The sequence below is a fragment of the Pogoniulus pusillus genome, chromosome Z, assembly GCF_015220805.1.
Source record: "Pogoniulus pusillus isolate bPogPus1 chromosome Z, bPogPus1.pri, whole genome shotgun sequence".
Taxonomy (NCBI): Eukaryota; Metazoa; Chordata; class Aves; order Piciformes; family Lybiidae; genus Pogoniulus; species Pogoniulus pusillus.
The window spans coordinates 54,816,063-54,839,588 of record NC_087309.1 but is presented as its reverse complement, the minus strand read 5'-3'; the positions used below and the strand labels follow the sequence as shown (position 1 = coordinate 54,839,588).

Here is a 23,526-nt window from a genome sequence, read left to right as displayed (position 1 = left end):
TCACAGAGAGAGTGATTTCCCATTGGAATGGGCTGCCCAGGGAGGTGGTGGAGGCACCATCCCTGGAGGTGTTCAAGAAAAGACTGGATGAGGCACTTAGTGCCATGGTCTAGTTGACTGGCTAGGGCTGGGTGCTAGGTTGGAGTGGATGATCTTGGAAGTCTCTTCCAACCTGGTTGATTCTATTCCACTTTGAAGCTGCATGTGTCAATGATGATGTTACATGCAGTTCTATTGATGGCTCAGTCATAAAGTGGTGACCCAGGGTGCTAGAAATGTATGGATTGAGCTCACTTTGGGCTAAAATTTGTGATTAAGTGCTTAAAGAGTTGTCTTATTTTTTGAATCCCAAAAGTCAGAGCATGTACTGATTCATTCTGATCTTGTGGTGGGATGATTTTTTTGGGGAGGCTTGTATAACTTCTTAAAGAAGGTGTAATTCTAAAACTGGTGCCCCACATCAAAAGGAGCAGTTAATTTTACTTGCTCTTAAGTGCCTGTGCTTTGCAGATTTGGCTGTAAGATGCTTGCAATTAACTGGATCTGTAAGCAGCCCTGACTGCATATATGAGGTTCTGTTCTTTATGTTGTTACTCAGAAAAGAATAATTTTAAAGTGTGGAAATATGGTTTACCTTCTAGGAACTGAAGCTACTTCATTACATTTGTTACAGGTTTAATACATAAATTTGGATTAGCAGGAGCGAACTTTAGTTTTTACTGTCTTGCTTCTTAACTTGTAGGTGAAAGTGAATCATAGTACAAAAAAGCTGCTTCCTCAATTAAGTGGTTTACTTCTTTTGCTTATAGGAAGAAATGTGATAAGGAGAAGCGAGAAAAGCTAATGAGTGAGCTACAGAAGCTTCTTCATGGGAAAATTAAAAGTGTAAGAAACCCCAATACAATAGTACACAAATTCACTAAAGCTTCCTTAAAGAATGGTGAAATTCTAACAAAGTTTTTATGATACAATGCCAACCATTTCTTTCAAAAGCTACAGGGAACTTTTTTCAAACTCTGAGTCAAAATACCAAAAGCAAAATTGAAGAGCTGCATTTGGCAGTGGGATTTCAGGACAGTAGTCCTGGAAAGCTGTGTCTGTTAGCTGGCTACTATAAAGCTGTCTATTTTGCCAAGCAGCTTTAGTTCAGTGGAAGTCTGTGTTAACTGAAGTTCAAAATTCAGTTCAAAACTGAGTTTTGATTGATTACAATCGTTGCTTTGCAATTTTCTTTTGGGAAGTTAACATTTTGATACTTAACTATACTAATTGTCGTAGTTCTTGAAATGTATAAATTTGCAATGAAACGTTGAACTTTAAAATGATTCATGGTATTCCTTGCTGAAGTGGAACTATGTCGTCATACCCACTCTGAAAGAGTGAGAAAACAAATCATGGTTCTCCTTCAGTGGAAAACCTTGATGTGTGTCCATAATTGTCAACATCTCCAAGTACTGTCTGTATTTTGTTCGACAGAGTACTTAAAAAGCAGTAAAAAGCCTTGAAACTTAGTTTGTTACAAGCAAGTAGCTACTTTTGTAATTACCATTACTTGCTACAATGTGGCATAAAACTTTGAGAAAACAAGTCTATTATTAGTGCACAACAGCAATTGAACGGCCTAGGGTAATGAAATGTCTTTGTTCTGTAGCTGGCATTTGCCCATGATTCAACTCGAGTGATCCAGTGCTTCATTCAGTATGGTAATGACAAGCAAAGGGAAGAGACATTCCAGGAGCTAAAAGGTACTTTTTTTGCCATTTGCATTTTACATATATGCTTCTGTATTGTTGTTAGGCCACATTGTTGTCTTTGAAGTTTTTTAACTTTCTGATGAGCTAGTATGTCATTATTAGTGAGCTCTTGAAACTTATTTAAGGTAACAACTTGTTTTGCAGTGTAAATGCAGTAAAAAGTCAAAACTACTGAATGTTTTTCCCTTCTTCTAGATAGTCTAATAGAGCTGAGCAAGTCGAAATATTCCAGAAATATTGTGAAGAAGTTTCTCATGTATGGGTGAGTATGAAGTGAATTTGCATAGCTGTGTTGCATTCTTTGCTTTCTGGTGTGTATGCCATTCTTAATCTGTAGTGCATCAGTCATAAATTAATATGTCTCTAGAAACATCTTTATAATAGTGATGAGACAGGAGAGTGTCTGGTACTGCTAGCAGCAGTTTTCCTTTTGCAAAAAGCAAAGCTAAAGCTGTACATGTTGAGGAAAACCTAGGCCAATAAAAGCTCAGATACATGTCAAGAGCTGATTTCTGCCTTACACAAATACCTGACCTTTAAAATTTTTCACTGGTTATTGTCTCAGGGGAGTGTTCTTTGTTTCATAGCTTTTAGCCACTGGTTTCTTTTCTTTACCTCAAAGTTTCTTTATGATTTCTGTCTTTCTGGACATATTTTGGAAAATGCTGTAAGGCTGATCTAGGTGCATATATTTCCTGGTTTCTATGCTAAAACTTGCCACCTAAATCTCCTTCAAAAATAAAACACTTTTGTCCCTATCATTTTAATTCTTGCTATCTGTCTTTCTTTGTGAAACAGGACAAAAGCTCAAGTTGCAGAAATAATAAAAAGTTTTAAAGGCCATGTGAAAAAAATGCTCCGTCATGCTGAAGCCTCTGCTGTGGTGGAATATGCCTATAATGACAAAGCTATTCTAGAGCAGAGGAATATGCTGACAGAAGAACTGTATGGGAACACTTTCCAGGTTTACAAGGTGATGTTTCAATACTTTCTACTCTAAAGTGTTGTAGCATGTAAGGTACTGTGTTAGTGATACCTTGCCTATCCTACTTTTTCTTTTAATTAATTTTTTTTTTGTCATCTGTGATGGTTTGGGTGTTCCCCCTCCCCCCCCCCCCAACTTGAGAAAATCACCCAGACTAGACTCAGTCTGGAAACTGAATGAAGCTTTATATTTATAGCTTAGCACAATATACAAGCAGATATTTACAATATATACAGAAATACACAAGTTAAAAAAAGTAATATAGAAACACAACGGCCCTCACAGAAACCATAGTCCCCAGGAGGGGCTCTCAACCATCCTTCTACCTTCTACTCACCCCTGTAACTTACCCTAGACTTTGCCTTATGCTCAAGGTGAGTTTGGCAGGTCGGCCAGGGGGTTGGAGAACAGATGGATTAGTTACACGCACAGCAAGTTAGGTTAGAGAGAAGTGCAGCCCCAAAGACAGAGAGCAAACAACTGCTTTATCTATGTTTATGTTGTTCTTGTTATACATCTCAGCAAGGCTATGAGTGAAGTAGACATCACCATTGTTTTCTTTTCACAGCATATAATCTAGTTCTTCTCACCAGAATATCCCAGCTAGGCTCAAACTAGCACATCAGCTGTACAAATGTAGTCTGGTTCAGCATGTTTAAATGTTATGTTTATGTGCACATTTTGTTTCTAAATTGCTGTGTCTTTTTCAGTTCAAAGTATGTCAAATGTATTAATAAATGAGCTTGCTCTGCTCATGAGAGGCGGTCTAATACCATAGACTTGTGGGTATTGTAGTGTTATAGTGTCCAGCCTGAAGTGGTTATATTTCCTGGCATAAGATTTAAGCTTCGTTCCCTGTTAGTGGTGTATGAGGCTTTTGTGTCAGAACTGGGTTATGTCTCATGAGAAAAGAGCATGAGCAGAATGTGCCTCTGTCTAGATAGAGTGTGCCATTTTGGCTTAGATTTTTGTTTTCTTTTCTTTTTCCATGAATACTTTAGACTTGAGGCCAAACTACCTTGAAATCATTTAGATGCAGATCCACACAAGGCAGTGAGGTTATTTTTAAATGTAAACTTCATTTATTTTGACTTCTGAAATAAATTGTAAACTCTCTGAAATAAAGTGCACTGTTAGCTTCCATCATTCTAGCATTTTTGGCATGGATGCTTCAAGTAGTCTTACATTGCACTGCAGACCTGAGATTCAGTGGTGTGTAGGTTTATGTGAAATTGTAATGTAATCCTTAATGATATGTGGAATTCTGTGGAGTTTTTGAAATATGTGATTCACTTTGTCCCCTTCAGTCTCCAACCCACCACCCTCCCCTTGACCCCTACCCAAGCAAGTACTGTTAAAAATGCATTTCTCGTAATTTTATGTCTAGTCAGATTCTTTTCCAAGTGTTACCAATATCATGGTGTAGGTGAGGTACCAAGAAATACTTAGGTATTTAAGGTTTATGACGTATGTATGTATGTATATTCCTCCTTTCTGCTGTTCTTGAACTAGAATTTTATAGGTCTTGATTAACTTCCAGTTGATCACTTGTTGCTCTGTTGCCCTCTGATATATGTATATTCTCATGCAGGGTTTGTGCTTCGCTCAAAAACCCTTTAATTTTGTGTGCTTTACCTTGTGTCTGATAGCATTATGAAGAGCTGTCTATAATTGGCAAGAAGTGGTTCAGACCATAGAAGCAGGTCTTTTTTATTGCTAATGATGACTATTCAGTGACTGTTTCCAATAAAAAACACTTATCTGCTTCGTATAAAATGTAAAAAAACCTAAAGATTGCAATTTTCAGTGCACTTTGATGCTTACTGGAAACATTTAAACCTCTGATTGTGTGTTCATTTCAGACACCAGTTGTTCCAACACTGGATAAAGTGATAGAAGCTCAGCCTGAAAAGAGAGAGGCCATCCTGGATGAAATGAAACAGATTCTAGCACCAATGGCACAAAAGTAAGGACAAAATTTCACTTAAGGTGTGACAGTGTAGCGTTTATCAGTTCATTTATGGCATACAAGCAGATGGTGATATTGATACTCTTTCCTGCTCTTAACTTTGAGCAACTGGTTTTATCTAAAGTATCATAATGAATATCTTGCCTTAATTTTAAACTCCCTTTCTCTGAACTGAAGTTTCCCCTGCCTAGTCAAACAGTCAGTAGAAATCCCATGGTGTGGTGTGCTTCCATAAGGCACTCTTGGATAAGCTTCTCCAGTGGTATTCCTGAGAAAATAACTTTGCTAGGTTTCAGAATGTCTTTGTTTTTGTAGAATCTTCCACATACTGTAAATGCTAAGCATCTAACCCAGCATGTCCACCTGTCTTCTGCACGGTGTACTACCGAGTTTTTTTAAATGCTAATCAAGTATTGGTATCCTTTGTTAATACCATTAATTGGTTTTGCTTGTTTTCCTCTTCCCAAACACAGAGAGGCTGTGATAAAGCATTCTCTGGTACATAAAGGATTTTTGGACTTTTTCACTTACGCTCTTCCAAAACAAAGATCTGTAAGTATGTTTTGTTTAGGTTTTTTTGTCTGCTTAAGTCTTTCAGTGGAATGTTTTAAGTCGTGTTGTGAAGGTGTTATAAGGTAACTAGACCAATATGAACATATTTATAAAGCTTTATATGTCTGATGATTCTAGACAGGTGACTGGGGAGTAGTGTTGTATGGAGATTCTCAGTCAACAGTGAACTTTCACACTAACAGTGTTTGTGATAGGTTTTTTTTTTTAAATTCAACTATCTCATGGAATGACTATGATGTTTTCTTTCTCTATGCTGAATGGTCCTTTTCAGTAGCTGGGGAATAATTAAAGCCAGGGCCATTGCTTCTTAATGTTTAGCTTTCTGGTGTGTGACCATTTCTCTAGCGATTGTTCAAAACTAAATTCAAACTTGGGCCACCCTGTCAGCAGTCAAAACATCATCTTCTGTCTCCTCTTGAACTCGGTGTATGGCTTGAGGGATTGTTTATATTCAGTTCCAGCTTTAAGCTTACTTTAGCCATTTTTGCAAAAACTAGACCTGAGTCTGTCTGTATGATGTGACATTGTATTAGCTGGTAATCCTACCTGATGACTTCACCAGTCCTCAAGCTATGCCTTGCCCCCATTCTGCAGTTCAGGAATCTGTCTTTCCAAACCAGATGGATCCTTCTAAGCTTGCTGTTTCTTAGCTGCTTCTGATGGACTGGCCACCAGAACTCTTCTTTGATATTGTCAACAAAATGAAGGTTAAGGATAATAAGGTGGCCTGTTCATGGCCTGTTCTGAGTTCAGGTCTTAACCTAACTAAATACTTCTGTCCACAGTTTCATGTTGTACTTTGTCAGAGAATTATTTTGAGTTCAGTCTTTTTTGAAGCATGGGAGTTACAGCATATCACTTCCTCCTTGACAGGCTTTTTGAGCAGATTTGATGGTATATGGATATTTTCTTCAGGGTTTGGAGACTCCTTTTGCAGGTCTTTAGCTGCATGCACATATAGCTAGCATCTCCACGTTGTGAGTGAGCAGTTTCTAAATGAATGGTAAAATGCTTGGAGTCCTTGCCTTGAGAATGAGAAAAAGCTAGGGATAGAAAAGGAGTTAGGTAGGAGCTTCAGTCAAAGAAATCAGTCAGGTAACAGAAGTAGTGTCTAGTAACAGAGAAGAGTTTGGGGCTTTTTTCTTTGGTTTGTTTTTTTTTTCCCTTTTTTTGCTGATAATGTTATTTGACAGATGGTTTCAGAACCTTGTTCCTATGGTATGAAGACTAACTTTCATCTGAACCTTGTCATATCTGATTTTTAACATTACCTGGGTTTAACTGACCTTTTCTTGCTTTCTGGATAATACCCTACATGTATGAATAAATTTTATTAGCTTCAAGTATTTTCTTCCTAAATGAAAAATTGTATCCCCGTTTTCTTTAATTCCTGTCTCAGTTTTGAGCACCCTTCCTTGAATTTGGTGTGATAGGATAACTGACAAGCTTCAACACAGTTCTGGTTTCCTAGGATGAATATCATAAGCAGTGTAGGCCTTTTCCTTCACTCTTGATGTATCGCCTCTTCTTCCCCAGGAAATGATAGAAGCTATCAGAGAGTCTGTCATCTACCTGGCACACACTCATGATGGAGCCCGAGTAGCAATGCATTGCCTGTGGCATGGTACTCCAAAGGTATGGTTTGACTTCTGTCTACGTAGTTCTCTCTGGTAATAGTCTGGCCTCAGACCCTGAGTACGATTGCTCACATGAGTCCTTCTGCTTGTGCTTGGCCCCAGTTTTCCTTCTGTAGTTCCTCATGAGTCAGATGCTTTCATTAGAAATTCTGTAGTAAAAGCATCTCCTTTTATTTTTGGCAGAGTTCTTGGAGATGGCACATAAATCTTTTCCATTTTAAGATAATTGGCTGTTCATTTATCCTGTAGATTTTTTAATGAATGTGAAATTGGCAGTATCAAGAAGACATTAAAGAAGTCATAATGCAGTATGATGTTTGGCATTGAAATGTGGAAATACAGAAAGTGTTACAGGAACTGTAGCTTGGTTTTTCCTGCTAATATAGTACCTTGAAATACTTTATCTGCTACCTATGCTGTCATCTCTTGGAAACATCATTATGTGTCCTGTCTTTTTTGTATTAAAAAATTGAGTCAACATATGAAAACAGTCTGAAGTGTATTCTTTTGTAAGCAAGGAACAAAATATATGTGGAAATAAGAGGTGGATTTTTAGTGTTTAGTTGGTGTTGTTTTTTTGCTGTTGGGTTTTTGTTTGGTTGGTTTGTTGTTTTTTATTATTGACCTTTCTGATGTTCCACATTGATGGGCTGGACTTGTAAGCATGTCAGAACCTCTCTGGAACTGAGTCTTTCATGGTTCAGGCTTTAACTCTTCACAATGTTTGTAGGTGTTGACTAACAGCACAAATGTGAGACTTTGGTGAATAGCCTTTGCTGTAGTAAGCAAATGGAAAGCTGTTTTTATTGAAGGTGTAAATAACAATTTGGCTATTCAGAATTGCTGGAATTATTGACTCATTTGACGTTCTTGGTTTCTTCTTGATAGGACAGAAAAGTCATTGTGAAAACTATGAAGACATACATTGAAAAAATAGCAACGGTGAGTTTTGCTAACCATTTATTGTCTCCGAAAATAATTAGGTGATAGAGGCTTGTTTGAATGTGCTTTGGTAGTTGAAATATATTAAACTTTATGGAATATTTGGAGACATACTAAGAAGCTTCATCATGCACTCAACCCTAACCCTAGTACTATCCTTTGTTTAAAAAAGATAAGTTATGTCCAATTTTTTTTTTTTACCTTTTTTTACCCCAAATTTTAGGGTGCGTTTTCATGTGGCTTGTTGGTTAATTCTCCTTGGTTGGAAGTGAAATAGTATGTAAAGGGAAGAGGAACAAAAATTAAGATATGTTTGGGATGTCAGTGGAAAGGCCATTTGAATGTGCTCTTTTTAAGATACTCAGTATTTTTTTCTAAATTACAAACGTTCAAAATTAATCAGTGATGAAGTGGCATACAATGGAGAGAAATCTGCTAATTCCTTTTTTTTTTTCTTTAACAAGGTAGAACCATAAATAAATTTAGATTGGGAAAGACTTTTAAGTTCATGGAGTCCAACTCTTAACATGTACTCAAGCACCACACGTGCGCATCATTTACATGTTTCCAGAGATGGTGACACAATCATCCTGTTTCTGAGCAGCCTGTTCCAATGTTTGACAGCTCTTTGTCAAAGAAATTTTTCATACCAAGCAGTCTGAGCCTCTTCTGGTACAATTTGAGCCTGCTTCCTCATATCACTTGTTACCTGGGAGAAGAGACCAACACCCAGCTCAGCAGCCCTAATACTGTGATCATTGCAGTGCGATTTTGTAGTGGTGGGCAAAACTACAGCTGTGAAGACAAGCTGTTTAACCTTCTTCCCTTCCTGTTTGCTCTATTCTGTTTACTAATAGTTACTGTGATCTCAGTCAGTGGCTTTCAGACTTTTTTGATCACACAATCCTGAGCATGCCTACTGAAGATACGTATATTTATGTATAAATTAGGTACTACTGCACTAGTATGTGTTACAAAATACACACAGAAATAGAAATGTAAGAAGAGTGACATAAATAGTGGTTATTTCTGTGCTGTTATTGATGACACCAAAATTTCTTTCTGCACTACAATGAATTGTCTTTGGAGGCCACTAGCCTAAGTATTGTTGGTCTTCATTATTTTCTAGTATCAGAATAAATGAGTTGTTACATTTCATAGAATGCATATTCTGTAGAAATAGCTAAAACAACATTGGAGCACTGAAGGCTTGGCTTTACTTTGACACAGAATCTCAAGTGAACTGAACAGGCTTGTGTGCTTTTGGGTGTGTTAGAGGCTTACTCCCTAACGATGCACTGGAGACTGGCTCCTTCCATGATCTCTAAAAATGTGAAATGTGATTAATCTCAGTTTTAAGCAAATCTGTTTGTAATGTTCCTGCAAGGCAAATCCTGTGATTTCAAATGATGGTTATAAGTTAATAACTTAGATATAATAAAGCAGTGTATCAATTTACAATGGCAGATCAACTTAATCTACTTCAGTTTTAACAACATGCTTTGTGCCATACCTTGAGTACTGTGTCCATTTCTGAGCCCCTGGATTTAAGAAAGATGTTAAGGTGCTTGAACATGTCCAAGAAGGATAACAAGACTGAGGAAGGGGCTGGAGCACAAGCCCTGTGAGGAGCGGCTGAGGGAGCTGGGGTTGTTCGGCCTGGAGAAGGGGAGGCTCAGGGGAGACCTTATTGCTCTCTACAACTACCTGAAGGGAGGCTGTAGCCAGGCATGAGTTGGTTTCTTCTGCCAGGCACCCAGTAACAGAACAAGAGGACACAGTCTCAAGCTGTGCCAGGGCAGATTTATGCTGGATGTTAGGAAGAAATTCTTTATGGAAAGAGTGATTTGCCTTTGGAATGGGCTGTCTGGGAAAGTGGTGGAGTTGCCGTCCCTGGAGGTGCTTAGAAGGAGGCTCAATGAGGCACTTAGTGCCATGTTTTAGTTAATTAGAAGGTGGTAGGTTGGACTCAACGATGCTAGAAGTCTTTTCCAACCTGGTTAATTCTGTGATTCTCTTAACAGCCTTGTTTTGAGAGAAAGATCATAAATGTTAGCCTTCTCTCATTCTGTTACTGTAGACAGAATGTGGTTGTGGTTCATGTTGTGGCATGTTTGAGCCAAACTGTCTGAAATGTTGATTCTCAGTCACTTCAAATATTCACAGAAGTTGACTACATCTTTCTGATGTCTGATCTTTGCAGGGTGAATTTTCTCATCTGGTGTTGCTGGCAGCATTTGATTGCATCGATGACACTAAACTTGTGAAACAGTTGATTATATCAGTAAGTAAATGATTTTTTCCTGAAATAGTCTATTAAATAGTATGTGTGGAGTTTTTTGAATTGCATAGGAGAATGAGAGTAGCAATCCATCTGCTTTTTCAAACTATTAATTCCTCCTCACCTTTTCTGTTTTGTTGCGTTTGTGAATTGTGATTATTTTCCCCTTTTCATAGAAGACCTCAGCACTCTCATGTGTTCTCTTCAGTTACTTATTGGAATTAATTCCTAAACTAGATTCAGTGCTTGTTAAAACTTACCTGTTTGTTGGTTTGGTGTTTTTTTGTCATGTTCATTCTGGCTAATGGATGACTCTTGACATTCAGTGTCTTTGTCATAGAAGTTTGAGGTCTGCTGGTATTTCAAGCAGTTAAATTGGTGGAACACTTTAGAATGAAGAATTCATCCATTTTACTGTCAAACCTAAAATGTCAAGAATATCCATGTGTAGGATATCCTTATTGAACAAAATTACTATTGTAAAAATGGGCATTTAGCATGCTGAGCTCTTCTTTTGCAGAAGTAGCATGTCAGAAGATGATACTTCAAGGCAAACTAAAATAAGATACAGTACACAATGACTTCTATTGAAAAAAAAAGTACTTGCAGACTTTTGGTAGGATGCCAAAACCACTAACTCACAGTAAATCTCAAAACTTGACATTTTTATTTAAGATATTCTTAATTAAATGACAAGTAACAATCTGGATAAAAGCCATGCAGTATTTTTATCTTGCTTCAAAAATGCGTAAAGATAGACATCTGAAATACAAGTGCACTCTAGCTCTTGCTTCACCTACATGGAATTGGGAGAATGAACAGTAACTTCTTGCAAGTCCAACCATATAAGGCCTGGCAGATAAAGTTGTCTTGTTAGGAGATCACTGAGGCATTTGTGTACTACTTTACAAACATATAGCTTCCTGTAGGCTTTATTAGCACATATACTGTGTTGGACTTTAGCTGAACTCCCAAGATATCATTTAATTCCTGAATTATGTCTGTTTCCACCATCTGAGATAAAAAATAATGGGAAGCGTTTACTGTTTGGTCATCCTACTGCATCCATCTGGGAAGAAGGATAAAGGAATTACGAAGGAGTGCCCTTCACATGTATGTGGAGTTGGTGGGTCTGGGATTATATAAGCACAGGAAGAGAGATATAATGTCCAGGAAAAGGAAGAAAATAACAGATAATATCAAAAATAGCACCTCAGATGTTGAATGAAACCAAGTAACAGAAATAAGGGGGAATCATCTAGAAATCAAGGATTGAAGTATACTCTGTAGAGGATGCAACTCTTAAAATGATACTGAAGACCAGTTAGACTTCTAAAACACCTTCTACTGATTATTATTCTAACCTTATTAAATTTAGCTTCAGAAGTGCAATGAAATAAGTTTGAGGGAGAGAAGGGAGAAAAAAAGCAGTTTGTGGATTGGTTGTTTGGGGTTTTTTTGGTTGGTTGTTTTTTTTTTTTGGTAGGCTTTTTTCTTGTTTTTTGTTGTTGTTGTTTTGTTTGATTTGGGGCTTTTGTGGTTTTATTTTATGTGGTTTGGGTTTTTAAAATTTTGTTTGTTAAAAAACTGATTAGTTATGTGAATTGGCAGAATGGCTGGAAGTGTTCTAAGCTCTTTAAATCCTTTGAGGAAAGCCCCCATCATCTCTGCTCCACAGAGTTTTAATGTGTGGTGCTTTCAGTCATCATATGTGATTGGAACTGTGCATTGGGAGCTTGGCATGGGGTAGGGTTTAGGCAGATTTTGGTGGGAAATAGCTCTCTTTCATGAGGACTCCCAGCAGGCATTGCTTGGGAGATGGTGCCAACAAGAGACAGCATGCCTGTGTTGTTTTGAGTTTCTCGTGGCACTTTCTCACAGTTCTGGCACTGAAAGTGACTTAAATGCTCTATTTCATTGGAATCACAGATCAGTGGGGGAAATACATTTTCATAGGACTTAAAAGGTGTCTGTTACCTTTTGTGCAGAAGGGCTGCATCATACATTGATGTCAAAATGCAAATGGTGTATTCAGTTCATTTGTACTTAGCTAAGTATTTTCTCTGCCTGTTTTAAGTTCTGAAATACTTCAGCACCTCCATCATTCATTTGAGTGAAAAATGAACTTTCTTCTTAAGCTGAATGTACATTACTTGCAATATTAAGTTTTTATTCATAGTTACAGTGCTGCTTCAAACCAGTGGTCATCTTGGGTAGTCAAAGCTCATCTGCACCTAGCTTTAAGCAAGATTTTTAAAATAAGAATGTTCTCTTACCAGTTCCCATCATTTCTAACCACCTGTCTTAATTTTTCTTCTTGTCAAAGACAACCAGCAAGGCCCCTATTTTCTTCTTCTAGCTAATGCTGAGAGAACTTTCGTGGTGAAAAAAGTAATTTTAAAGGCTGTGGCCTGCAAAATATGCTGAAATTATCCAGAGCTCTGTAACAACCTTTGTTTGCTTTGATGATAATAAATTTTATATGTGTATTAGAAGTTGCCAGGAATGGATTATCATAGTGCTCAACAATATCTGGATGGTATTCAGGATTCTCCAGTGGTCCTTGGAGCTTGCATAAAATGCGTGTTGCTCTGTGAAAGGGCGTTTGTTAAGCAGCTGACAAGAAGTTTAGTACAAACAGATGGAGTGATGAAAGCAGCTATATCTGACTATAGCAGCATGCTTCTACAAGCAAGAAAAGTCTCCTGCTTACTAGTGCATTTCCTTCTCAGCTGAGTTAGTGCACAAGTGTATGAGATGCCCACTCTGTATAGAGTTTTCAAAATGGTTGCTTCTAGCCAATGTCTGGATTCTGGGGAGTGTCCAGTGTTTTCTGTTAGTGCTCAAACAAATACTCACAAGCAGAATCCAGCTTTACTCTGTTGGTGGATGTTCTGTGATCAGTTTAAGGGGGGCTTTTCCTGCATGTAGACTCATGGCTATCTGGACATTTAATGTGCACTCCTTTGTAAGTCAGCATTGTATGAGTGCTCTTAAGTGATCTGGTGGGTGATTCCTTGTATGCTCTGTGGAGGTTATGACTTGTACAGAGATTATATTTGTACAGCATTTGGTGTGCCAGAGTGTGTGTTGACCTTTGTACTTGTGTCAGTGGAAGCAAATCCTGTCTGTTTGTAGTATTTTCTGATCAGTGACACATGCATCAGATGAGCACATTTTAAAACTTAATTATTTTTTACAATTTCTCTGTCTACAAACTTTTGTTCTGATTAGGTATTTTAACTGTAATTACACAAGCAGATATGAATTTTATTCACAGTATATAGTTTCCCTTTCCTAAGGTTTGCACTTGAAGGGTAACCAGTAATTACTGATGGCTCAGAACTATTTTCTTGATACCTTGTTGCTGTTTGTTTACTTTTACAGGAATTAAATGCTTCTTTGCCCAACATAATAAACAACAAATATGGAAAGAAAGTCTTGTTGTACTTGCTAAGTCATAGAGATTCTGCACATTTTGTTCCAGAAATCATCGCACTTCTGCAACAGGGAGATGGAAATGCCCATAGGTAACTCAGATATGAAAGTTAGACTATTTTCTCTGGAAGTCCAGAAGACTTTCTGCAACTTCCTGTTATGATTAATTTCAACTTTTTTTTTTTTTTTTCGTGATATATCTAAGCAGTGTAAATATTTATAAATAATACATCCTTATTATTAATTAGGTTGATCTGTACCCCTTAATTATGCAGTTTTGGTTTAAAGATCATACATGATAGTGACCAGCAATGTATTGGTCACCAGTAATTTCCCCTCATTGTAAATGGCAAAAGCTGTGGTGTGATCTTTCTTTAAACTTGCATATCAAATGTGGCTTAGCAGAAGGCATTTAATAATACTGGTGTTTAGAGTCACGTAAAACTGTGTCTCCAAATCTAGTAGTAAAAATGAAAATCGTTACCTTGAGTTAGTTCTCTGTTATTGACAGTGGTACTTACCAGCTTTTGAAGAAGGATCAATTTTGGATTTAGTGAGCTGCTTAAGAAGTACATCTCAGAATGACTGAATGGAATGAATAGAAAGTAAACACAGGTTAAGTTATTGTTGTTTACTGGCAGTCAGCTGTAAGCACAATATGTTTTCTCACTCCATGTATTCTTCAAATGTGTGTGCAGTGTGTGTTGAACTGTATGTGAAACAAAGGGAAGAATAATGCTTTATTCTGATCTTCCTGTGATTTATAACAGTCTCTAATAGTGAATATGTTCTGAATTCTTTGTTGCTTGATATGCATACAGAGTAAGTTTTCTACAGTAGTGTTTTATCTCTTTCATCAGTAAGAAAAATACTGAACTCCGCCGACGTGAACTCCTGGAAGCTGTTTCCCCTCCTTTGCTACAGTATTTGCAGGAACATACTCAGGAAGTAGTGACAGACAAAGCTGCTTTTGTCTTGGTTGCTGACATCTTAAGAACAGCTGTTGGTGACATCCAGCCTGCGCTAGATGCAGTTGCTAATTTAGCAGCAGAAGAGCTGGTTCCAGGTGGTTGTGATGGGCAGGTAAAGTGACAGAGGAAAAGGTGCTGAGGTCTTGAAGAATGTTCCCTTATTTTGTGTTACTAGAATGAAGTCTGCTCACTTTCCTTTACATAAGATATCCATGTACTGATAGCACTCTTCTATTAGCTGTGATCTTTCTGTTCATAGTTATTATTGCATCTGGAGTGATGAAGGCTTGACCCAGCATTTCATATGAGTTGTAGAAAAAGATACTTCACAATCTCAAGTCTTCAGAACTGCTCTAAACACTTAGCGGGAAGATAGCTGGCATAGTCTCTCTTCTAATGCAATCAAATGGATCAGTGTGATACAGTGTCTGAGGACAGAGTGAGTGAATAAAGTGAGAAGGGATATTTATGGATACACACATTTTTAAACATCATCATTAAATAATTTTCATTTGGTTTGGTATTTTCCCCTTTCAGCTTCACATTGCAGAGCATCCAGCAGGCCATCTGGTTTTGAAATGGTTAATAGAACAAGATGAAAAAATGAGAGAGAGTGGAAAAGAGGGTATGTTGGAAAATCATCTTTATTTGGCCAATCTGTGTCTTCAGAATAATCGATTATCTAGCTTAAAATAAGATTGATGCGTTTATTTCTTTGACTAAACAATATATGAGAAAATTAACATATACTGTAAGGTTGTTGCATCTGTTTTTTGCTGTTAGGAGCTGTTCTGTGAACAGTCTGCCAAGGATAAATTTGCCTTTTCTGGAAAGCAAGTACTGGTCTGCCTTTTTTTTGCCAGAGGTTTACTGTGTATTTGGGACAGGGCTCATTTCTGTGCTTAAAATTCTGCTGAATTACACAGCAATCTAAAGGATAATAGTAAAAGTAAAGTCTAACATGCAGACTTACTTCTTTAGTGCTTTTGAACCCAACTGTAATCTTTACTGTGTTCATCAGTGCTGCTGGGTTAATGCTTTATAACTTAGTACAATAATTCATGCACAAAAATAGGACATCTTTGCTATTTTATATCCCAGAAGGCAGAGATTGAGCACAGATGTTCCCATCTTAATTTAGCTTTTAAAACTTCTGCATTGCATAACTGTATAATCTTACTGTGAATCACCTTGTTCCAATAGAAATTAGTTTTTCTCATACAAAAGCTTCAAAAAACAAAAGTAGGTGGGGATGGCATAGTATAATCCAGAGGAACTTCTTTGTGTTTGTTTTTTTTTCCCTTGTTATTGCCTTATTATTATCAAACCTTGTTAAACTACTCTTATTTTAACCATTTCTGCCTCTATTTGGTTGTCCACCATTTCCTTTAAAGTTCAGAGTTTTATTAAATGTTCCTGAAAGAAGGCTTTTTTGCTGCTTTTCAAGAGGTTGATTAAAAACATTCAAAGGGGGGAGCTTTATGTAAGTGTCTTTTGGGGACTAGCTTGAGATGGTGATAGTTACCTGGGTTCACTACTGCTAACATTGTACAACTCCCATTTTAAATACAAGCTGTTTCATTGGGTTTCTTTGTTTTGCTCTGATTGTTGTGCCAGTGTTGTTGCTTGGAGTTTATGGATTTAGCTTTACAAAAAGCAAAGAAATTGTTATGTAGGGAACAAGTTGAATAAAAGCTGCCTTGTTCTTCAGATGGAATTCCGATTTTTAATTACAGTAAAAATTAGCCTCAGTGTTTGTATGGAGTTTGAAGTCGTTTGGGGTTGGGTGAGTTTTGTGAGTGGCTTAGTGATAAGTTTGCTCAGCAAACAAGTTGTAAAGCAGTTTTTTGGAAGTTCAGTTCTCCAGATTCAGCTGGGAGTGTGAGGTCAAGCCTAGTTTCTTTTGCATACATCATTAACATCATGAATCTGCAAATCAGCTTGGGCTTTCAGAACTACTAACCCTCTGTAGCATCAGTACAGCTAAAAATAAACTGAGATTCCTAGTGGTTCTCTTGCATCAATAAAGGATTAGCTTTGAGGTTTTAGGTAATTTCATCTTGATTCGTTGCGTTCCTTCAATTGTAGAGTTAATTGCAGTTAGTCAGTAGCATTTTTCAGTAGAGATATGTATATATATTAGTACATCACATTAGGACTATCTCTTTGTGGTGGTGTCATTCTTATAACTACCTGAAGGGAGGCTGTAGCCAGGTGGGGGTTGGTCTCTTCTCCCAGACAACCAGCAACAGAACAAGCAGACACAGTCTCAAGTTGTGCGGGGGGAGGTCTAGGCTGGATGTTAGGAGGAAGTTCTTCCCAGAGAGAGTGATTTGCCCTTGGAATGGGCTGCCCAGGGAGGTGGTGGAGTCACCATCCCTGGAGGTATTCAAGAGAAGACAGGATGAGGCACTTAGTGCCATGGTCTAGTTGACTGGATAGAGTTGGGTGCTAGGTTGGACTGGATGATCTTGGAGGTCTCTTCCAACCTGGTTGATCCTGTGATTCTTTCCGTGAAGTGGATGCCTTCTTTCAGGCAGGGGCAGCAACTCTGGCATGTTTTTCAAAAAGAATCACTTTACCCCAGTAAACTGTCATGCAGTGCTACTGTTGTCATACAGATTTAAAACCATACTAGGAATTAGTCAAAGACCAGTGAAGGTATGTATTGCACTGAATAGTCAATTTCTCTGAAAAAGCAGCATTTTGTGAGTACTTGGTGACTAAAAACTATCTGGTTGAATCACGACTGCACAGAAGTTTAACAGGTTTCTCAGGATAAACATAATATCTAACTTTTTTTCTTCTTCCTATCCCACCTTTTACAGTTTGCTTTGGAAGAACATTGGTGGAACGTGTTGGTATTGAGAATATGAAGACCTGGGCAGAAGTAAATCGAGGTGCCATTATTCTTTGTTGGTATGTAAGGCACATGGCCATTTCTGATGTGTCCAGCTAAGTAGACACCACTTGAAATTTCTACCAGGAAAATAACATTTTTTTGCTCAGTGCATGCTGTCTTTCATGCCATTGAAAGTCTGTGACGAAACAGGGCTCTGGAAAAGTTCAGATCAGAGTTTCCATAACTGGTCCTTGAATTTAGGCTTTTGCAGTACTTGGTGGCAGCTCAGTGTTTGAAAATCTTAAGAGTAAAAATCAAATTTATTCTTAAAATTGTATTAACCATGTCTTGTTTCACAAGCACAGTTCACAAATGGCTACATTACATTAATTACCTCTGAAATACCTGTGACTGAAAGCAGCACACAAGAATCCGGATGTATTTGTGAGGATTTTGATTACTTACTGCTTTGTGTTGACATCTTAAATATGCAGTAGTAGAAAAGTTTTTGGAAAAGACCATAAAAAAGAAAAAGACTTTCGAGGAGTTAACTGGCTTGCAACTTGGAAGCAGTGACCCACGCATCTAGTGAGATGTCATAGAATCGTAGAATCAACCAGGTTGGAAGAGACCTCCAAGATCATCCAGTCCAACCTAGCACCCAGCCCTGTACAATCAACTAGACCATGGCACTAAGTGCCTCATCCAGGCTTTGCTTGAACACCTCCAGGGATGGTGACTCCACCACCTCCCTGGGCAGCCCATTCCAATGGTAAATCACTCTCTCTGGGAAGAACTTCCTCCTAACATCCAGCCTATACTTCCCCTGGCACAACTTGAGACTGTGTCTGCTTGTTCTGTTGCTGGTTGCCTGGCAGAAGAGTCCAGCCCCCTACTGGCCACAGCCTCCCTTCAGGTAGTTGTAGAGAGCAATGAGGTCCCCCCTGAGCCTCCTCTTCTCCAGGCTAAACAACCCCAGCTCCCTCAGCCTCTCCTCATAGGGTTTGTGTTCCAGGCCCCTCACCAGCTTTGTCGCCCTTCTCTGGACACCTTCCAGTATCTCAACATCTCTCTTGAATTGAGAATTAAGGAGCCCAGAACTGGACACAGCACTCAAGGTGTGGCCTGCCCAGTGCTGAGTATAGGCGAAGAATAACCTCCCTCGTGCTACTGGCCACACTGTTCCTGATACAGGCCAGGATGCCATTGGCTCTCTTGACCACTTGGGCACACTGCTGGCTCATCTTCAGCTACTATCTATCAGTACCCCCAGGTCCCTTTCTTCCTGGCTGCTCTCCAGCCACTCAGTCCCCAGCCTGTAGCGCTGCTTGGGGTTGTTGTGGCCAAAGTGCAGAACCCTGCACTTGGCCTTGTTCAATCTCATCCCATTGGCCTCTGCCCTCCCATCCAGCCTGTCCAGGTCCCTCGTCAGGGCTCTCCTACCCTCCAACAGATCAACAGCTGCTCCTGTGCCTTCAGGAGTTCTTTCTTGAAGTAGGTCCAACCTTCCTGGACCCCTTCTTTTTTAAGGGCTATTTCCCAAGGAACTTTCTGAGTTAGTTCCTTAAATAGGCTGAAGTCTGCCCTTCGGAAGTCCAGTGTGGAGGTTCTGTTGATGCCCCTCCTGGTTTCTCCATGAATTGAAAACTCTATAATTTCATGGTCACTGGACCCCACGCAGCCTCCAACCACCACATCCCCTACCAACCCCTCTCTATTTGTGAGCAGCAGGTCAAGCAGGGCTGAACCCCTGGGAGGCTCTTGTAACAGCTGGGATAAGAAGTTGTCCTCCATACACTCTAGGAACTTTCTAGACTGCCTCTTCTCTGTAGTGTTAAAGTCCCAGCAGATATCTGGCAGGTTGAAGTCACCCAGAAGAACAAGGGCAGGTGATCTTGAGGCAGCCTCCAGTTGCTTAAAGAGTAATAAATCAACCTCTTGTTCCTGGTTGAGTGGTCTATAACAGACTCCTACCAGGATGTCAGCCCTTTTGGCCTTCTCCTTAATTCTTACCCATAGGGACTCAACTTGACCATCCTTAATCTCTACCTCCATGACATCCAGAGCATCTCTAACATACAGGGCCACTCCTCTACCCCTTCTCCCTTGCCTGTCTCTCCTGAAGAGTCTGTAGCCATTGATTACAGCACTCCAGTTGTGTGAGTCATCCCACCACGTTTCTGTGATGGCAGCAACATCGTAGTTTTCCTCCTGCACCAAAGCTTCCAGCTCCTATCATTTGTTACCCATACTGTGTGCACCAGTATACATACACGTCAGCTGGGCTGCTGCTTTTACCCCTGTCTCTGGCCTACCACGCTCAGTTTCCTTCAGTTTGTCTCTAGTACTGTCGTGTTTAACCCCCTTCCAGTCTAGTTTAAAGCCCTCTCAACAAGCCCAGCCAGGTCATGTGTCAGGGTCTTTCTCCCGCTCTGAGTCAGTTGTACTCCATCTGTTGCTAGCAGACCTGGGACCATATAAAGTTCCCCAAGATTAAAGAATCCAAAATGTTGTTGTTGGTGTGATGGTTTGGGTGTTACCCCCCCCCCGCCACTTTATAAATCACCCAGACTGGACTCAGCCGGCTCTGGAAATGTGAATGAAGCTTATATTTACAGCTGGCACAATATACAGGCAGATATTTACAGTATATACAGTGATATACAGAAATATAATTAAAAAAAAGGTAATACAGAAACACAACTCCCCTTCCAGAAACCTGAGTCCCCAGGAGGGGCTCTCAACCACCCCTTCACCCTCCCCCTACCCCTCTCAACCTTACCCCAGTTCCAAGGAAGAGTGGAGGTTGAGCCAGGGGGGTTAGGAAGCAAAAGTGGATTAGTCCAAAATGGAGGGTGAGGTAAGAGAGTAAGATGCAGCTCAGCCATTTCCCCAGCAGACGTGAGAGAGACTCTTTATGTTTTGCCTTTATTCTTATACATCTCAGCAAGCAGTTGTTTTCCTTTCACAGCCTGTAATCTATTTCTTCTCACCAAAACATTCTAGCCTGTTTCAAACTAGCACAGGTGGCACCAGCCTCTGAGCCACTTGTTAATCAGGTATGGTTTCTTATTCCTCTCTGCATTCCAACCTGTGACTAAGGGTATAGATGAAAATACTACCTGTGCCCCTGCTCTCTCAACTGCTTTTCCCAGTGCCTTGAAGTCTCTTTTGATCGCTTTTAGCCCTCTGTTATCAACCTCATCATTCCCTGCCTGCATAACTAACAAGGGACAGTAATCAGAGGGCTGCACTACAGTAGGCAGCCTCCTGGTAACATCCCTGACCCAGGCCCCAGGGAGGCAGCAGACCTCCCTGTGGAAGGGGTCTGGCCGGCATATGGAGCCCTCTGTTCCCTGCAGAAGGGAGTCACCAATAACAATTGCCCTTCTCTTTTTCTTTTGGGTACTCGCTCTGATGTGAGGGGACAACTGATTTACTTTAGTCAACCCCCTGGACAGTGAAGCTTCTGCCTCCTCCAAAACCACCTCACCCTCAACCTCTAGTGCCCTATATCTGTTGTGCAAGGGCAACTGAGGAGGTAAGGGGTGTTGGAAGGGTTTTCCCTTGCCACTTCTGGCAGGCACCTGCCTCCCTTCTCCCTTGTTTCTTGGTTCACTTCACTCTGGTAAGGGAGTCTGCAGAGCATTGGTGCCATAGGTCCGACTCCCTTTCACATTCCTTTTCAGCTCTAAGCCTTTCCACTTCGTCCTTTAGTTCAGCCACTAGGTTAAGCAGACTATTAATCTGCTCACACCTAATGCAGCCTTTGCCTCTGCCACCCTCACCTTCGAGTGCCAAAGGTCAAAAAGACCCTGCAGGAATTGGACTACTGTTAACATTTTGTCTTATCAAATGCATACAGCTGTGTTACAGTTTTCAGCTACCTCTCAATGTCAGGTCATAGAAACCCAAGGTTTTGCATTTACCCCAAAGTGTATGGTGTGTGTTCTGGAACAGCATTGCACTGCTGGCTCCTTAAAAAGACTTGTGCTGAGACAAGGTCAGCAAACAATTGAAACAGACAAAATTACACTACAAAATAAACCCCTATTCTTTCTTTTTTCTACTCTTTCCTAAAGTTACTTGAGAGTCTTTCCTTTTTATGTCTGCACTTTGTGTCTTTAGAAATGAGCCTTCTCTGACATTCTTACTCTTTTGAACGGTGAATCAAAAGCTTTTTTCACTACTAAGACTAGTCTGATTTTAATTCTAACTTTATTCAGGCATTATCATTGACAGCATTAGTGAGAAGAATTGACAGAAGTGCAAAACCAGTTTACACAACATTATAATAGTTGTATGGATCTGGCTGTGCAGATTATTCAGCTGCTAAAATGCTAACATTACCTATTTGCCTCTAATAAAAGGCCTGTAGAATTTAATGAATGCATCTAATGCCTCTAAGTTATCTGATCCTGCTTTAGATATTCTTTTAATGTGGTGTTGCTGGTTTATGTACTAAGCCATTTTGATTTTTCAAGTTGCAAAATAAGGTAGTGGGATTTTTTCCATATGGAACACTGCAGTAACTATTTGGCTGGCACTGTGACAGCTGTCTCTTAATAGGTTTTGAAAACATAGAGAGAAAAAATCCCAGCAAAGTAGTAAAATCTTGTTAGGAAAAGAAAGCAGAGGTGTGATGTAATTTATGGAAGAGCCTGTAAGGAATGTCAGTCTTACCCTCTGTCTGCTGTTAACTGTGGCAGTGTAAGGTGGTGTGCTTTGTTACTAAGGCAGGGAGGTCATCTCCCAGTCTGGCAGTCAAACATTTTTCACCAGTGCTGAAACTTGCCTATCCAAGGCTACAACTACCTGAAGGGAGGCTGTAGCCAGGTGGGAGTTGGACTCTTCTGCCAGGCAACCAGCAATACAACAAGGGAACACAGTCTCAAGTTGTGCCGGGGGAGGTATAGGCTGGATGTTAGGAGGAAGTTCTTGCCAGAGAGAGTGATTGGCATTGGAATGGGCTGCCCAGGGAGGTGGTGGAGCTGCCATTCCTGGTGATATTCAAGAGAAGCCTGGATGAGGCACTTAGTGCCATGGTCTAGTTGACTGGATAAGGCTGGGTGCTAGGTTGGACTGGATGATCCTGGAGGTCTCTTCCAACCTGATTGATTCTGTGACTCAGAAAAAGCATGAAGGAGGAGTGTTTGTTACCTGTGATTTTGCTTTTAGGTTTGTATTTATTTTAGCTAAAGCTGAATGCTTTGTAGTTGAACTTCTTTTGATGACTCTCTAGGCATGAAACCCATTTCACAGTATCACAGTATTATCAGGGTTGGAAGAGACCTCATAGGTCATCAAGTCCAACCCTTTACCACAGAGCTCAAGGCTAGACCATGGCACCAAGTGCCACGTCCAATCTTGCCTTGAACAGCCCCAGGGACGGCGACTCCACCACCTCCCCAGGCAGCCCATTCCAGTGTCCAATGACTCTCTCAGTGAAGAACTTTCTCCTCACCTCCAGCCTAAATTTCCCCTGGTGCAGCCTGAGGCTGTGTCCTCTTGTTCTGGTGCTGGCCACCTGAAAGAAGAGAGCAACCTCCTCCTGGCCACAACCACCCCTCAGGTAGTTGTAGACAGCAATAAGGTCACCCCTGAGCCTCCTCTTCTCCAGGCTAACCAATCCCAGCTCCCTCAGCCTCTCCTCATAGGGCTGTGCTCAAGGCCTCTCACCAGCCTCGTCGCCCTTCTCTGGACACATTTGTCTAGGTACCTGAGAATGCATGAACATGAACATCTACTTTTGTTCCATTTCATACTAATTAATTTAACTGTGCCCAGTTGAGTGGGTTACCTTAATCTCACATCAGTGATAGATTTAATCTAGTCTGCTATAGAGAATAACTGAAATATTTTTTAAAATAAAATTACACTTGAGTTTTTAAAAATCTTCTCATTTAAGAGAAAAAAAATCATATAATTCTTTTGTCATAAGGGAGCTCAGATTCCTCAAGATGGAGGTAGCTTTTAGATGCTGCCAGTTCTCCCTGTAACTGTGATTAACTTTTTGTTGTTGATGGGTTTTGAAACACATAGAATCATAGAATTGTCAGGGCTGGAAGAGACCTCAACGATCAACTAGCTCAAATCTCCCTGCCTGCCATGGGCAGGGAACACCTTACACTAGA

General features: G+C 39.9%; 1 protein-coding gene across 1 annotated transcript in view; it reads left to right on the top strand.

Annotated features, from left to right (window-relative positions):
- PUM3 (pumilio RNA binding family member 3) overlaps window positions 1-23,526 on the top strand; it is a 31,564-nt gene that overhangs the window by 4,830 nt on the left and 3,208 nt on the right. The window contains exons 5-17 of the mRNA XM_064140414.1: window positions 810-885; window positions 1,652-1,745; window positions 1,950-2,016; window positions 2,553-2,727; window positions 4,602-4,705; window positions 5,182-5,260; window positions 6,818-6,916; window positions 7,807-7,860; window positions 10,064-10,144; window positions 13,529-13,671; window positions 14,440-14,662; window positions 15,088-15,175; window positions 17,379-17,469. Coding sequence (XP_063996484.1) covers window positions 810-885; window positions 1,652-1,745; window positions 1,950-2,016; window positions 2,553-2,727; window positions 4,602-4,705; window positions 5,182-5,260; window positions 6,818-6,916; window positions 7,807-7,860; window positions 10,064-10,144; window positions 13,529-13,671; window positions 14,440-14,662; window positions 15,088-15,175; window positions 17,379-17,469 — 1,374 coding nt within the window. The remainder of the gene's footprint in view (window positions 1-809; window positions 886-1,651; window positions 1,746-1,949; window positions 2,017-2,552; window positions 2,728-4,601; window positions 4,706-5,181; window positions 5,261-6,817; window positions 6,917-7,806; window positions 7,861-10,063; window positions 10,145-13,528; window positions 13,672-14,439; window positions 14,663-15,087; window positions 15,176-17,378; window positions 17,470-23,526) is intronic.